The sequence below is a fragment of the Apus apus genome, chromosome 20 (assembly GCF_020740795.1).
Source record: "Apus apus isolate bApuApu2 chromosome 20, bApuApu2.pri.cur, whole genome shotgun sequence".
Taxonomy (NCBI): Eukaryota; Metazoa; Chordata; class Aves; order Apodiformes; family Apodidae; genus Apus; species Apus apus.
Genome location: NC_067301.1, coordinates 5,517,976 through 5,533,722, shown reverse-complemented (window position 1 = coordinate 5,533,722; position 15,747 = coordinate 5,517,976). Strand labels below are relative to the sequence as shown.

At 39.8% G+C, this 15,747-nt stretch overlaps 1 protein-coding gene across 4 annotated transcripts in view; it reads left to right on the top strand.

Moving 5' to 3' along the window:
* The first annotated feature begins 108 nt into the window (after positions 1–108).
* LRRC38 (leucine rich repeat containing 38) overlaps positions 109–15,747 on the top strand; it is a 79,970-nt gene continuing 64,331 nt past the window's right edge. For 3 of the 4 annotated variants that reach the window (XR_007891385.1, XR_007891386.1, XM_051637600.1), the window contains exons 1-2: positions 109–876; positions 13,366–13,433. Coding sequence is in view for 2 of the 4 variants with exons in the window: in XM_051637600.1 (XP_051493560.1) it covers positions 249–876; positions 13,366–13,433 (696 nt within the window). In the remaining 2 variants the exon portion in view is untranslated. Of the gene's footprint in view, positions 877–13,365; positions 15,616–15,747 lie in introns of those variants that run through there. The other variant, XM_051637599.1, reaches the window with a different exon arrangement.

Genomic DNA, 15,747 nt, shown 5'->3' with positions numbered 1-15,747 from the left:
CCGTTTACCCAATCACACTGTACAGCAGTAGAATATTCTGACAGTGTAAATCCTCACAGTTGCCTCCCTCCCTCTTTCCTTCAGTCACTCGCCCTCCCCCCTCCCAAGACTGCTGCTATCGGATCTGTGATGATATGTGATCTCCTGGATACAATCACACACACACAAGTACCAGGCACTGCTGCTCAGCTGAGCAAAATGTCTTTCTCTTAGAAGTGGTGCTCATCACAGCTTTCGAATCCTTGACGATGTTGCCATGCTTTCCTTTCTGCCTTCTGCCTTTTTCTGTCTTTGCCTGCCTGCTCTTCTTACCCGTGGGTCATTTTTGCCCTGCTGTCTGTAGCTGTATGGACTACCACACCATAGATTGCCGGGATCAAGGACTCCCAAGTGTTCCTAATCCATTTCCATTGGATGTACGGAAACTTCTTATAGCTGATAACAACATTCAGGCAATACCACCTGATTTCTTTATATTTTATGGAGATCTGGTCTATTTGGACTTCAGGAATAACTCACTCACCTCTTTAGAAGAGGGCACTTTCAGCAGTTCTACCAAACTGGTGTATTTAGACTTAAGCTACAATAATTTAACACAGCTTGATGCTGGGATATTCAAATCAGCAGAAAAACTGATAAAACTGAGCCTTGGAAACAATAACCTGGTGGATGTGGATGAGGCTGCTTTTGAGAACCTGGAACAGCTCCAAGTGTTAGAATTGAATGACAATAACTTACAGAGCCTAAATGTGGCAGCCCTAGAAGCGCTTCCCTCCCTGCGGGCAATACGCTTGGAGGGCAACCCTTGGGTCTGTGACTGTGAGTTTGCCAATCTTTTCAGCTGGATACAAGACAATGCATCTAAGCTCCAGAAAGGTAAAGCTCCATGGCTTACAGTGCAGTATGTATGTTTCTCTGTGTGTGTCTTGGATTGAAGGAGGGTTCTTGGTCAAATTGTCTGTATGCTGCTTGCAGTGACCCAAGCTGCGTTTTGGTCAAGCTGTAATTGCATGCTTTCAACAAATGAGTCCATTAAAATGATGTTGGCTTCTTTTTAGCAGCAGGTCCTCCTCCCAGTTAAGACATAAAAGCTAAAAATTAAGCTCTAATAATTTTGATGTATACACTGAACCTACATAGGCAATGAAAGAGCCTTTTCAAATTCATTCAGCCCAGAGCTGGTTCTCTTCCAGACTTCATTTTCCCTCTGGTAAATATATTTTCTACAATAAGCCTCTTGAGCAGCTAAACATTCTGTGCCAGCTCCTCAGGAAAACTGATTTTTCTCTCCTTTTACTGATCAGCTATAAAGCTGCTACAGAAGAGTTAATTCACCATTTTATGCAACTGTACTTGTCAGTCTGTTCCTGGAAGTATTTTGTTGTAATACCCTGTGTTTGAAACTCTCTTCAGTAGCTTGATGTTGGCTCTTTTCATTAAAATAGCACTGCTTCCAGTAGTAGGAATAAATCAAAAAAGGCTCTGGAATACCCCAAAATGCAGGATATATAATTCTGGTATTTGGGCCAGTAATTTTCAGAAAAGCATTGGGGGGGAAAGTATGAAGACTGCCACGTACAGGGAACCCAGGCGCTTGCTCTGTTTCCCACGCGACCCCAAAGCCTCTCTTAATCCAGCTTTAGCAGGAGATCATCTCTCAGTTCATGCCTCCCAACAAGCACCAGGGCATAAACTCCTGTCATTGAGCTGCCCAGCTGCTTGCAGAAGGCAAACTGCTTGGGGTTTAAACTTTGTAAGGGCTACAGAGGGTGTGCAAGTGTTACCTGATGTGAGATCACTGGTGCCTGGGCTGAGTGTGGATGTCTGGGCAGAAGGTGGTGAGAGCTGAAAGGCTGGGGGAGAAGAGCTCAAGGAGAACAGGTTGAGGCCAAGTAACTGTTTCATTGAATTAAGACAAATAGGGAGAAAAACACAGTGAGACTTGACATTTCAGAGGCCTTTTCTCTCCTGCCATCAGTCTGTAGTCAGTTATTCAGCTTCTTTCTATGCTCATGACCTTGGGTAGCATTTTTAATATACTCATCTAGGTTGCCCTAAATAGTCTTAGCTGTCAAACAGCTGTTATAAGGAAGAAGTCATCTGAGGAAAAAGGGTTGGGTTTTTTCCTGTCTACCTCATTAAAACTTTCATCTTGATTATTTCTAAACCAAACCTGGGCATGTTCTCCCACCTTCCCATATGCTTTGGCAGAAGTTAGCTTTATTTGAACAAAGTATTTGCCCATCTCTCATGCTAAACATTATTTCACTTTTCCAGTGCTTCCCATCTCTTTTAATGAACTTTTAACTCTTTCTCCTTTTATCCAGACTGAGTCTGTTCAGTTTCAGAGTCTGTCCCAGGCAGTGTCTCTTCTGTTCTGCCCTGTCAGTGTGTTAAAGTGTATCTGAACTTCTGGAAATCTCAAGTGGTTGTGAGAATATTGCCAGTGTCCCCAGCATCTTGCAAGCTCAGGTGCTTTTTCACAGCATTTTTTCATATGCACAACTGTGTTTCAGCCAAATAGCTAAAAAATTACTAGCTCATCCAAGCGTTCAGATAGATTTGATTTGAGAAGACAAGGAGGGAAGGAACAAATATTCAAATGGTTGGTTTTATCAGAGCTGTCCCCTGATGTGGCCTAAGCAAATGCTTTGCATTTATTCCCAGGAGCAAGTCCCCCAGTACCTTTGCAGGCAGTCATAGCAGTGAGATCTAGTGCATGTATGCAGGAAGGCATGGAAGTCAGACATTTCATGGTGTCTGAGCTGCCACCACAAAAATACTGGCTGTCTCCTTTAATAAACTAGCAAAACATTATTCACAAGGGTGAGGGCCAAACGAAACCCAAAAAGGAAAGACTGTCTCAATGACATTTTAAAACCATGTGGGCACAAACGAGTACCTTTCAAAACTTTTGGAAAGCCAGTGTAAAACTAATTCTTAGAATTAATATTTGATTGCATTTTATATCCAGTTTTACATTTTTAATTGTCTGGTGATACTTGTTCAAGGCTACATTTGATGGCCTTTGCTGGGAGGGGCAGGAAGAGCAACTCACTGAAAGATTCATCATTCAGACTCCCTGACTTCCTCAAGATACTGCTGGAAGGCTGGAGACAGAAGTATTCTTGCAGCACACACATTGAGATAAGTAGGGCAGCAGGCATTATGTCTGGAAACACTGCAAAAGGAAGACAGAGATGCATTTTTAGGGCCCAGGAAAGGAGCTCCCCTTGGCTGCATGCCTTTCCTTTGTAATTTTGCAGCAGCTCGAGCATTTGCATGGCCTGTACAAGTGAGAAATGGCAGGAAGGAGAAGGGAGTTGACTGGTGTTTCTCCTTGTTTTCTATAAGAATAAACTGTGATTAGCAGTACAGAACAGTTCCATGATAGACTGAGGCTCCCCAGCCTTTAAATGGCAGCCTGGATTTACTGAGAAGAGGAAGTGGGGAAGGGTGAATAGCAGTAATCTTGCATTGGTGATCCCCAGTCCTCTCCTGAAAAGTACAAAGCACCACAAAGAAACTGAAGGCTCTTCCCACTCCTCTGTGTCTTATACTGGTTTGGGATGCTTCAGGATGAGTTAGGCAAGAAAAGATATGCCAAAACAGAAAAGATGAACACACCAACCAGTCTGTGGGTAAAGTAGGATGCAGGGCTGCAGTTTGCAAGTGTCACTGTACCAGAGCAGTGCCTCAAGGCTTGGAACAGGAGGTAAGTGGCTGGGAGAAATACATTGACAGATTTAGGTTCTGGGCATTAATTCTGATTCCTCGCTTGGAATGACACTTAAAATAGTTGTGTGTGCTGTCTGCATGTCTGAGAGGAATCACTCAAGCTGTTAACTGTTTATTAAGCCCAGCTGCTGCTCTTCCACCTTTTAATTTCAGCACTGCAGTAAAATGGCATGTTAGTCAAAGCCACCCTTGGATTGTTTGCAAAAGAAATACCAGGTTGATTTAAAAAATGGAGTTTTGTTAATGTGACTTGAAATCTCTAAGTAATCTTGAAGCTCTACTTCTGCAATCAAGGCCTCTGGAGGATTTTGTGATCTGAACAAAAGCCATACTTTAACTCCTTAGTTTTACAGAAGCCAGGTCCATTTTCCTTCTGGCATGGGACCAGAAGTAGCTTGTAAAGTTATAGCTTACACTGACCTGTCTGACTTGCTGACTGGAAATCGTCTTCCCAGCTGAGCTGTCTTTGCACATCTAACTTGTCGCTTCATGTGAACAGCTGGGGTTTGAATCATTTTACAGATCCCAGCATTTATTCATCTAACCTAAATTTCTAAATAAAAGCTTAATTGGCAGTAAGTGAATACTTTTGCATGCTACATTTGCAGGCAGACTTTTTAAAGAAACCGCACTAAAAGTTTTGCAGTTAAACTCAGCATTTTATGTACAATAAAATTCAGCACTTTAATACAGCAAACACTCCAAAACAAAGCCAAATTTTTGCTATTATTTTGTTGTTAATTGATTAAAAACCAATTATTATTTAGTGCAGAGTGCACAAAGGAAGATCAGCTGCAAGGTAGTAAGTGGAGAATATATCAGTTCTTCTTCCTAGAGAAGTGTTTATTACGAGTCAAAATGGTTGAGTTTTTGTAGGATATTTGATTTTATAGGCATCTGTTAAGCCTGAGCAACAGTGTGGTGTGGCCAAGGTTTCATATTAAAGGCTTCCCAAAAGGAGGAGCATTGAGAATAAATATTGGATAATTTTTTTAAATAGAGAAGTTGATGTAAAATCTGTCCCTTCAAAGAGGTGTAAAATCCTTCATGGAAGGTTTTACTCCATGAGGGGCATGCAAACTCCCAGGATAAAAACATATATTGACAGAACAAAAATCTAAGTTGGTCTTAAATTAAAAAATTAAAGAAAATAATGTATCTAAGGTGTATGCTATTCTGTTCTGTCATCTGCTGGCCTATATTTGGCCTATCTTCTTGAATTTTACTAAAAGCAATTTATACGTTCTCTGAAGTGATGGAAGAAATTAAGAAAAATATAAAAGCAAGAGAGGTACTGGAAAAAACAGAAGGATGGTTATAGGTTTAGTTAAATATTTCGGGGGCATAATGCTTCAAAATTTGGAATTTGGTGAAGTCTGAGGAAATTTGGCATTACTTTTTTTGAGATCAACAGTCATTTTGAGACTTCTTGTATTTTTTTCCTCAATGGGAGCTGGAAATCCTAATAAAATACTCCATAATTTCTCATCTTTGGAAGGGCTTTCTTCTGCTTTCAGACCTCATTCTGTATCACATTTTATCTTGGCTAACAATGCATTTTTTCTTTCTTGTCACATCTCATAACCTACTTTTTTTTAGTAATGCTGTTGGAAACTCGGGGCTCATCCAGCAAAATGCTGTCACTGTTGCACATGACCTACAGAACCAAATGGCTTTGGAATACATTTTTGGTGAAAGATGCTCTTTAAAATTAGTTCAAAAGACATTTTCTGAACCCCTTTGAGAATGTATCTCAATGCAGGGATTGGTTTCAGATAAAATGCCTGTAAGGAAGAAATACAAGTCGTCTGCACTGGACACCCCTGGTGCTGATTTTTACTTTCTGGGAACCTGCTTTGGGCAGCTGTGTCTGTGACCTTGTTTGCTAATGACTAATGCATTTTTAACATTACTTTTAATTAGAGTTTTAAGTGTTCCTTGGAGTGTGACTGTAGTGTCTCCTTTCTGTCATCTTGCCCTCATTTTGCTTTTTACTTGTAGTATCTTTGGAAAAACTTTTTCAGGAAGTTCTGTGGAGTTTTGGGGATGGCAAGAAAGAGTTGGTGGCTGTGCTTTTCCTGCTACATGCAGTGGTGTTTTCTTAACCTTTTGTTTAAGAAGTATTCTTTAAGTTCCCCCCTAACCACTACAAGAAAGAAAAGTTTTGCTGCCCTCTTTTAAATCAGTATTAGTAAGACTTTATTTGCTAAGAAGGTTTAGGCTGAGCATTTTTATGGGTGGCCTGTGTACACTGGTATTTCCAGGAACACTTGAAAAATCCATTCAGAATTGGCCAGCAACAGGATTTCAAATAGATTTGTGCTGCCTGTGTGATAAATAAACAGATCTTCTGAATGTTTGAAATTAAAGCAGCACAAGTTGAAGTGAGGGTTGGTGCTCAGGGTTGGGCTTCCCTGTTCCAGACAGGATTAGCTGGTGCAGTGTCCACGCACCATCCCCTGAATGCTCTTGTTTACATTGACACCAGTGGAAACAACTGGTAAGAGAAGCCTGAAGGAGACAGAACTGGGTCCACTTGCAGAACTGTGTCCTAAAGTCAGGTAATAGCTGAATTTGCCTGAAGGAAAGTTCAGTAGTGGCAGCCAATCCCCTGTCACACCACAAAGGCTGTAGCTTTGCCTCTGTTTTCTTCACTTGGTCAAATGTTGCTTCACTTTGGAAAACTGTGTGCACAAGACTACAAATTTTTAAGATGCTCAGGGATTTTTAATGCTAATACTGATACAGATGCTGTTTAGCTACTTTCAAGACTTCTGTAGCTAGTACCTCCCCAATATGGATGGACAGGTTAAGTCTGGGAAAGTTGTGTATTTCCAGGTAAAGACAGTCTATGAAAAAGATGAGAAAAGGATGGCAGTGAGAGGAGGTGGGGAAAAACCAGGAGCAGGTGACAATGAGACTGTAAGTAGTCTGGTACACAAAACTCACTGAATTCAGTACTAAAAGAAAGCAATTATGAGGTTCAGAAGGAACCTCGTGTTGGTGTAGTGAGAAGAATGGAATTATACTTGTAAGTCTGTTTAGAAAGCCTGTGTCATGAGGTGATAATCTCTTGCTTTTTGGGCTCTTTCTGTAACACGATTCCAATCTAAGATCTATTACTAAACTTATTCTGTAAATAAAATAGCTTCTGTCTTCAGCAGTCCTGGGCTCACTGAAGATGTTGAACATTGTGTTTTTAAAAAAAAAAAGCATCAGAATTACACTAGAGTGCAGGTTTCGTTTGACCTAAGCTAACTAAAAGCCAGAGAAACAAGTGAGCATTTTCTAAGTCCTTTTGGCTTCATTCTTTGAGTACATATTTATTCATCTACTATGTAGAAAAGACTGCCTTAATTTCATGTCCTAATATAGAATCAGAGCAAGCTTCAGCTAACAGGACAGACTGTTCTGTCCATTACAGCCTCTCAGTTCTTCCTTGAGTATCATGCACATCACTAGTACAGAACATATCTGTTTTTTGGGAAAGGAATTAAAAGCCCTAAGACATTTCACACATTCAGCAGCTTTTATTCTGTTCAAGCAGAAACTCTCAACAGAAATTAGATTCCCTAACAAGCACATCAAATCTGTTTCTATATATACACATAAATATATAATTTGATATCCCAGCAATTTTCATTAAAATGATCTGACTGCCACTGGCTTTTCACTGTTTCTTCCATCTTAAGGTTTTTTGGAGCACTTCCACCTTTCGCGGATTTGAAGATGCCAGGACAGCATTTGCAGATGTGAACACCTAATGTTAAACTTTATATTTAGGCATTGAAATAAACTGCTAAGTACCTTCTGATGTTGATCTGTCAGTCTCTAGGGCACTTGGCCAGAAGTTTTATTTAGGGACCTAAATCTACACTTCTGTTTTTTTAAGCCTTACTTTTCTGATAGCTTGAGGCTATTTCAAATGAAATTCCCTGTCTCTTCAGAGGCAGTGCCTCTCTCACTACTTATTAATACCACTTATACATTAGTGACAGTGTTTAAGTAGACTAAAGAGAACTACAGCTGGAGGCATGATACCATACAGGAAATAAAATGCCACATTTGCATGTTTCAAGTCTGTCAACTACACTCAGCAACAAGAGAGCAGCTTCATTCCACCCAAAAGGACACATACCAATTAAAAAAAAAAAAAAAAGAAACTGAAATAGCATATTATAGTGTTTTTACGTTTGCTGAATGGATAATAATGAACACATGCATAAAGCTCACTTAAATATTTTACTGGATGTACCATACCAGGGTGTTTTTCATATCCCATTGTACATTGTTGAATGTTAAGAAACTTTCTCTACCTGTTTTTATGTGAACTCTACAAAGACAACAGAAGTGAGGTTTTCTGTTGTGCTGTTTTTTGAACTCAGCATCCAAAGTTACATCTGGGAAATCTTGCTCTTAGGGTTAACAGACAGACCATTATATTGAAGTAATATTGAGTTTCAGAATTTCTCCAATGAAAGTTATTACTTAGCATAGGTATTAGAAATGTGCCAAGACAGAAATACAAAAGGAATCCTCCCAAATAGAGTCAAGCAGAGCTGGAGTAAGTGCTGTGCCTTGGCACGTGTCTTTAGCTGGAGGAATATAAAAGGAATCTCTCAATACAATGTCATCTGTCAAGATATCGATGGAATACTTAAGCAATTTGAGTGCACTCTGACCCAGCAAATGTGCTGTTTGACACTGCCTGGTCAGACAGTACCTGTGAGAAACATGGTTGAATTATGGCCACAAAGTGCCAGCAGAATGCTAGTGGCACGTGGCATCTGGGGTTTTGAGATGAAATCAGCACAGTTACAGCTTGGGGCATTACAGCATGTCAGTCTGTTTTCATTAATTTACAAGGAAATAGTTCTTTGTATCAAGACTGATTTCAAGCTGGATCCGTTTTCTAAGAATTTCATTTTTACAGGAGAAGTATTTCTCTGCCTCTGCAAGACAAGCAGGCCTGTGCCTAGTCATTGACAGAAATAAATGCAAAGTGTGTGTTAGGATCTAGCTGTAGCTTCACTGCCAATGAGTTATTGTCAAGGTTAAAGTACTGAACTTCAGGAGTTATCCTCTACTGGTAAGGCATCTCAAAGTCATTGTTCTAAAGCCTATCAGGGAATTTCATTGAAATAAACTTTACCTGGAGCCCTTCTGTATCACTTCTTTATGAACATGTATCTTTTTTCTTTTTAAAAACATGTCTCTGCTTTTAATGCCTAAATTCCAGCGTTTTCATACTTCCCGTGTTACTGATGCAATCTGTTCCTTGGGGTACACACCCATCTTTTCATTTTGTTTTATTTTTTTAATGTTGAGGCAAGTCTAGATGGGATCTAGCACCTGTCCCTTGCCTGGGATTTCAAAGTATTCCCTTTTGAAAAGCAAACAATAGGTTATAGTTTGCTAGTGTAGTACATTTGCTGCTTCAGATGATTTAGCAGAAAGATGTGACATTGTCCTTGGGACAGCTGGAGTTACTACAGATAATGTGATGGCCCTGACCAAAATAACATCAGCCATGTATTTATAACACTCACACTTGTTATTTCATTTACAGATTTGTTTGGTATGAAGCAGCAACTCTTTGAACATGTTGTGGGAGCAATGAGATATATATATATATATAACTGTCATCAAAGGTTTTCTTTCTGCAGTCAAGCACTAAGTATCAATCTTCTTTTGAGATAACCTTTACAAGAAGCCTGGCTGGTATTTTTTAAAGTAATAAACTGAACAGGTTCTACAGAATAAAAACAAAATTAAAAAACCCCCACAAACTATAAAAGCTAATGCCCTTCAAGTGATTCAAGTGTGTGAAAGTAGAGCACGAAGGTGAAATGGCACTCTCCTGTCCTCTGGAAGTCTTGTGTGTGGGGACACAATTTGAGTCAGTCTATATGCAAAAAAATCACCTAGAGAAAAAAAAACACCACATCTTATAATTAATACTGATCCCTTTATATAAGCCTTTCTTTTGTTCATTGTTCATGCAGAGAGTGTATGTTGACCTGGGATTACTTTCTGTCTAAGCAAATGACAAAGTTAGATCTGCTCTTAGGCACGACGGTAATAGCATAGAGCACAGAAGATTGGTTGTCCACACACACTGGGTTCTCATGTCATAAGGACAACTTGCTTTTAAATAATGTAAGGAAAGTAACATTTCTAGGGAAGGAAGCAGAGAATGGTATTTTTTTTATATGTCATCTTCAGCTGGCACATCTGTGACCTTCAGATGATGACGTTTTCAGGTAAGCAGTTAGAAGCTCTGGTGCAATAACTGCTGCATTAGCTTTGGGAGGAGAAATTCCTCATGGCACCAGAAATATAACTGCTGGTCTTACCACTTGTTATAAATCAACAGTCTGTTCCAAATTTTCTTTCAAGTCAAAAGCTTCTGTTAACTGCATTGAGGTTTGCAATCGTGTCACGACGCAGCAAAGAAAAAACATTCACTGAACAGGATGGGCTAATGAATGTTCCTCTCTCCCTCAGTCACTGACATGTGCTTCCCCTGAGCTCTGCAGTCCTCCTAGGCTGCTTCCAGCAGAATTTTAACAGACTGCCTTGTGTGTGGATAGGAGAGATCAGTTCATTCCTGACTTGTTGAAAATATGGTGCATGCCCAGGGTGGCTGAAACTCTAGCTGAGAGCTAGGAAGACCTCTGTACTGGCCCTGGTTGATGATGCTCTGTCTTGCCTATTGGCATTTATTATTCTCAGTGACTAAGAATTCTGTGAAAACTTGAGGCAAAGCTAGCACGTTGGAGTCTCGCAGAATAAAGCAAGTGTAAAATTCCCATCTAATCTATTTGATTTGAGAACATGACCTAGATTCCAGTACCCATGGCTACATGGAGAGGAGCTTTTTTATTTCTCATTATTGTATAATGATTCTCAGAATCATTACAGTACGCTGAGTCTCATAAGAAGTACCCTCTAAGTAACTTGCTATGTTGCAGATCCTTTCCTATTTATATTCTGTGTTGTGATGTTAAGTGAGAGCATCTGGGAGACAGGAATGGAGCTCAAAAGCTACAGGGTCAGTTTTGATCCATGGCAGAACTGCTGTGGATACTGGTCATGAGTAGGTGGGCTCTTATCCATGTCTAGGATCCTGGGCAAATACTATCATACAAAGTTCTTTCTAGAGGCAAGGGCTGCAGTGTGTAGAACTGCTTAGAACAAAGGTTTTGTGCTGGAGTCTTTTTTTCACTGTCCCTTTGATACATTCTTTTTCTACTTCCTTATGGAAGCTCAGATCTGATCCTCCAGCTCTTAAGAGCCACTCCAGCACAGAGGTCATTTTAAAACCTGGCAGGTGAGGACATTAGAGAATTTCTTTTGCTACTGGTCAGAAATAGAAAAAAAAAAAAAGTTATTTGTGGTCACCTGAGCACTCTTTCTGTAGACAGGCTGTGAGCTCAGCTGCTCTGAAAACAGCAGTTCCCACGAGGTCTCAACAGCTCTTACAGTGGTTTGTTTTACAGAAACACTTGTTTATTCTTCTGTTTGCTGCAAGTGAAATGGGGTTTGTTTAGGTGCCATATTCACTTGGATCAGGCTTTTCTGCCAAAATACTGTAATGACCTTTGCCTATTAGCAAGGAATGCTTCATATGAGTTTGTGATAATTTCCATTCATTTTCTTGCTGTTTCTGCACAACAGCAGTAGCTGCTGTCAACATCAGGCTGATTTATTGAAAAGTTTGCTTTTTAAGGTTGGATTAAAAAGACACAAGTCTTGGAATTCCAGCCTATGGCTTTTCCCTGACCCTTTGTTTCTCATTATTTGAATAGGGAAAGATACCCATTTGTATCCCGTTCTGCTTGTCACTCCCATTAACCTTTGCAGTTGCTATTCCCAAGTCTCAATGAAAAGAAAGTACGAACTGGGTGAAAAATTCTCACTTCCTTCTGTAGAAAGGTTTGAACAAAGAGTTCTATCTTAAGCCATAGAGTGTAATAGCATCTACTTCCTCAAGCCTCCTGCTGTCACAGGCACACTCAAGTGCTCCACTGTGTCAGCCTGTATGCAAGACATGATATATAAAAATACTGTGGTTTCCAGAGTTCTAAAAGTCTCAGAGGGTGTTTGAAACTTTGTGATTCCTTTACCTTCCAAGCCAGTTCCATAGACAAGAGGTTTCAAAGATCTGCAAAGCAAGTTGCCTCACCATCTGGTGTACGTCATCAGTGCACTCCAGGATGAGAGAAAAAAATCTAGCCTGTATTCAGGTGGCAGCTTGCCTGGAGGAAACCATTCAGCCTTGGGCCTGCTGACCATTGCTCTGTTCTGCTGGCAGCTTTTATGACGTTGTCAGTGAGAGGAGCTTGAGAAAGACGGAAGACAACAGAACTTTAGGCAAACATGACAGATACAGGATGGATTTTACGGATAAAAATGTAGTACAATCATCATGACAAAGCCAAGTAAGTCAGGATGATAACTGGATCTGTAGCAGACTTAGCTAAAATTCCCTCTCAAATTAATCTAACAGATGGGCTGGATCCAGACAACCAGCCAGGCTTCCAGCACTAAACCTGGGAGCCTGGATTCGATAGTAAAGCATCATGTGTCATAGCTATTCAGTCACAAGAAAAATGGGATTCACAAAAGCAGAGGAAATCTTATTGTCAGGCGTTCCTTATTTAAAGTGAGAATGGTTACATGGTAGAGCTGTGGGATGGAAATGCCCTGTGCACACACAGCACTGCAGGGTCAGAAACTGGGAGTCTATTCTGTGGTCATTAGCAGACAGAGTTTGTGTATCAAGTGGACCAGCTGCAGTTCTCCTGTCATTAATACACAATTCTTGTATTTTTGGTTTACGTTCACATCCTTGCTAGCAAGATAGAAGCTATCTTGCCAACAGCCCTACAGACTTCATTCATTTCATTGTTAGTTCTATTCTGCCCCTGTTAATGTATCCTGATTTTCTCTTGTTGTGGAGTTGGGTATATGCAGTGAACCATATGCTTTTACTGTCCATATCCAACTATAGTCTTACTAGTTTTTAATTTTGGATTTTTTTTGCTGTTACTATGAAGAGCACAGCTTTAGGCATCCCTCAGTAATGCACGGAGGAATCATATCTGCCAGTCTGCATGTCCTTGTGTCAGAGAAAAGGTGAAAGCAGGTCATAGACAAACAAGCATCCATTAACCCTAAGCTGTTGTTTTGACCAGAAGAATTAGACTACTGCAGTTTTGGAGCTACAAGGAAAAAAAGTAGTGTGGAAGGAACTTCAGTATCCCTGTTACCCTGTTTTTAAGTCAGGATTTGTGTTCAGATGGAGTAGCTGGGAAGTGCTTGCAGGTCTCTAGATTTAGATGCATCCAGTGTTCAACATGCCCTTTCTAAAATCCTCAAAATCATGGTCTCAGATCATACCTGACCTCCAGACTGAGGATGAAAGAACTTTATTTCCAAGAGCCACTCAGGGGGTTATGTAAAGGTTTTTGGACAGTGACAGATTTTCTTCCATTTTCCCCTGAATTTTGTACAAATACATAAACCTAGAATGAAGCCCAAAACTCTTCTTCAGCCATTCAACCTTTGACTGGAGCAACATCGTTATTCTGCTGATTTGTTTCCCTTTCCTCTCCTTTGCAGGTCTCCATGAAATCCAGTGTTCCCTGCCTGTAGAAAACAGAAGAATCTTTCTGAATGAATTATCTGAGGTCAGCTTTAGTGAATGCAAATTTAGTTTGTCATTGACGGACCTTTTTATCATCATCTTCTCTGGAGTTGCAGTCTCCATTGCTGCTATTCTGTCAAGCTTCTTCTTAGCAACTCTAGTGCACTGCTTCCAGAGGTGTGCTCCCAGTAAGGATGACGATGATGATGAAGACGACAGTGAGGACTGAACTTAGTCTCTATGCTTAAGTTTCTTTGGTTTGTAAGTTACTAGATCATCAGCCAAAGTCTAGGAAGAAAACAAGGAGAGTCAACGTTTTCAACATGAATTAAATCGCAATGTGTAAGGAGCCATTCTGATCTCATGGTGGGCACAGGCAGGGGTTGCAGTTTGCATCTGAGGCTGTTGATACATCTGTAACCTGATGCAATGAGACTGGGTTCATTTCTGTGGTCCTTAAACACTGCATTTGAGTTGGAAGATTGGAGGGAAAAGGGGGAAAAGCAAAGTTCCAATGTTTTAAAAAACTAAATTACAGCTTCCGGGTTGTCCTTCTGATGAGATGCAGATTCTGTAAGTGCTTAGTAGCTTGTTCTAAATGCATTTTGAAAAGGACTGTCTCGATTGGAGGAATTTCAGCTGGAAAATAAGGAAGCAATTGAAAGTAGCATCCTGCCTAGATCTAAGTAGTGAGAGATTCAATTCATCTCGCACAACTTTCTAAGTAACAAAAGGCAATTTAAATTATTCCTAGAATTGTAGAAAGCATTATAGGAAGGCTGGCATTTTCACTCTACAAATGTTCTCCAGAAACATTCATTCTCCAGTTAATGGCAGCAGTTGCTGGCATCATTCAGCCAAAATAATTTTTTTTCATATAAGTGAATATGATTCTGGATCTGAGTCATCCACTGCAGCTGCCTGGCACCTCCTTGGTCATGGGACAAATACTAAATATAACTTTCCTTTGCATTTTTAGATGCAATGAAGTAAAGGATTTCCCTACCCTGTAATGCTAGACACAAGTAACAGTTGCAGCATCCAGTCCATTTAGTTATTTTAAAACAAAGGGCTGTATTCTGCTCCTGATTATACTAGAGTAACACAACTGAAATGAAAACCATGATCCAAATTGGCAACTGTATAAACAAGAGTGGAATCTGACCCAAGGTGTTTCTGACTGTATTATAGGTTTGTCAAAACTTGAGCTCTTCTATATAAGGGTAGATATTTTTGTTAAAATTAAAAAAGACATTAATTACAAGAGATTTTTTGAGTAGTTCTGGACAGCTTTTTAGGATAAGTATATTTTTTAAATATTTGTAATGAAAATATTTTTTTAAAGCTCTGTATTTAAAGTATTATCTAGAGTAGCTGTGAGGGCTTAAAGTAAGGAATAACAGTGATAATCTGACTGTATGCTATTATCAAAGAATTAGATCTGATAATAAGTAGCATCAATTTAACTACTGTAAATGCTATTATTTAAAAAAACCACCAACACTCTGGCTAAAATATTGCCTTGCTCAGTTAATATGAATGGTCTTTTATGGACAGTTAGTTCCAAATCTCTTGTATCTGTTGTGCTAATTGTTCAGGCAGACTAGAGCGAGTTACACTGTTTGTTTGGGGGTAACACAGTCCAGTGGATAAGGGTACAAGACCAGGGCTCAGGACTCCTGCTGTTGTCCCCATCTAACACTGGTCAGCTAGAGGACCTTCAGCAAAGCACTATCTGTCTGTGCCTCAGTTTCACTACATGTAAAATGAAGATCATCATAATTATTTATCGTTTTCAAGTGCTTTGAGATAAGTAATGGGGGGGCACTATACTCGGGCTACATATAATTATTCTAGGTGTTAAGCTGAAGCAGATGTGTTGCAGTAGGTCTACTCTGATCTCATATTAGTGTGACTTCACTGGCAGCAGTGGAGTTACTCCATTGACTAGCAGAGTTTGCACCATGCTGAGGTCAAAACCAGGACAAGAGTGTTTATTTCTGTTGGCTCTACAGCTTATTCAATGTGACTTAATGCTACCACTGTTAAGATTCTTATTTCTGAAAACACATTGAAACAGGATTAAGTAGGACAGTGAGAGGATATTCTGTATCAATACTGTCTTATTCTGTTCTGATTCTTTCAAGACAAATGAAATGACATGATTTTCACTGTGCAGTGCCATGGTTATAAATTACACAAATATATTTATAATTTCAACATGAGCTTTCATGTTTATTTGTATGTGAGTAAGAAACAAAGGAGAAAAATTGATTCTCTCATCATTTGTAAGTGGGGTGTTTCAGTATGGTTTGGCAATCTACAACTTGTTGCCTGGTGCAGTTCATGAAGCAAAC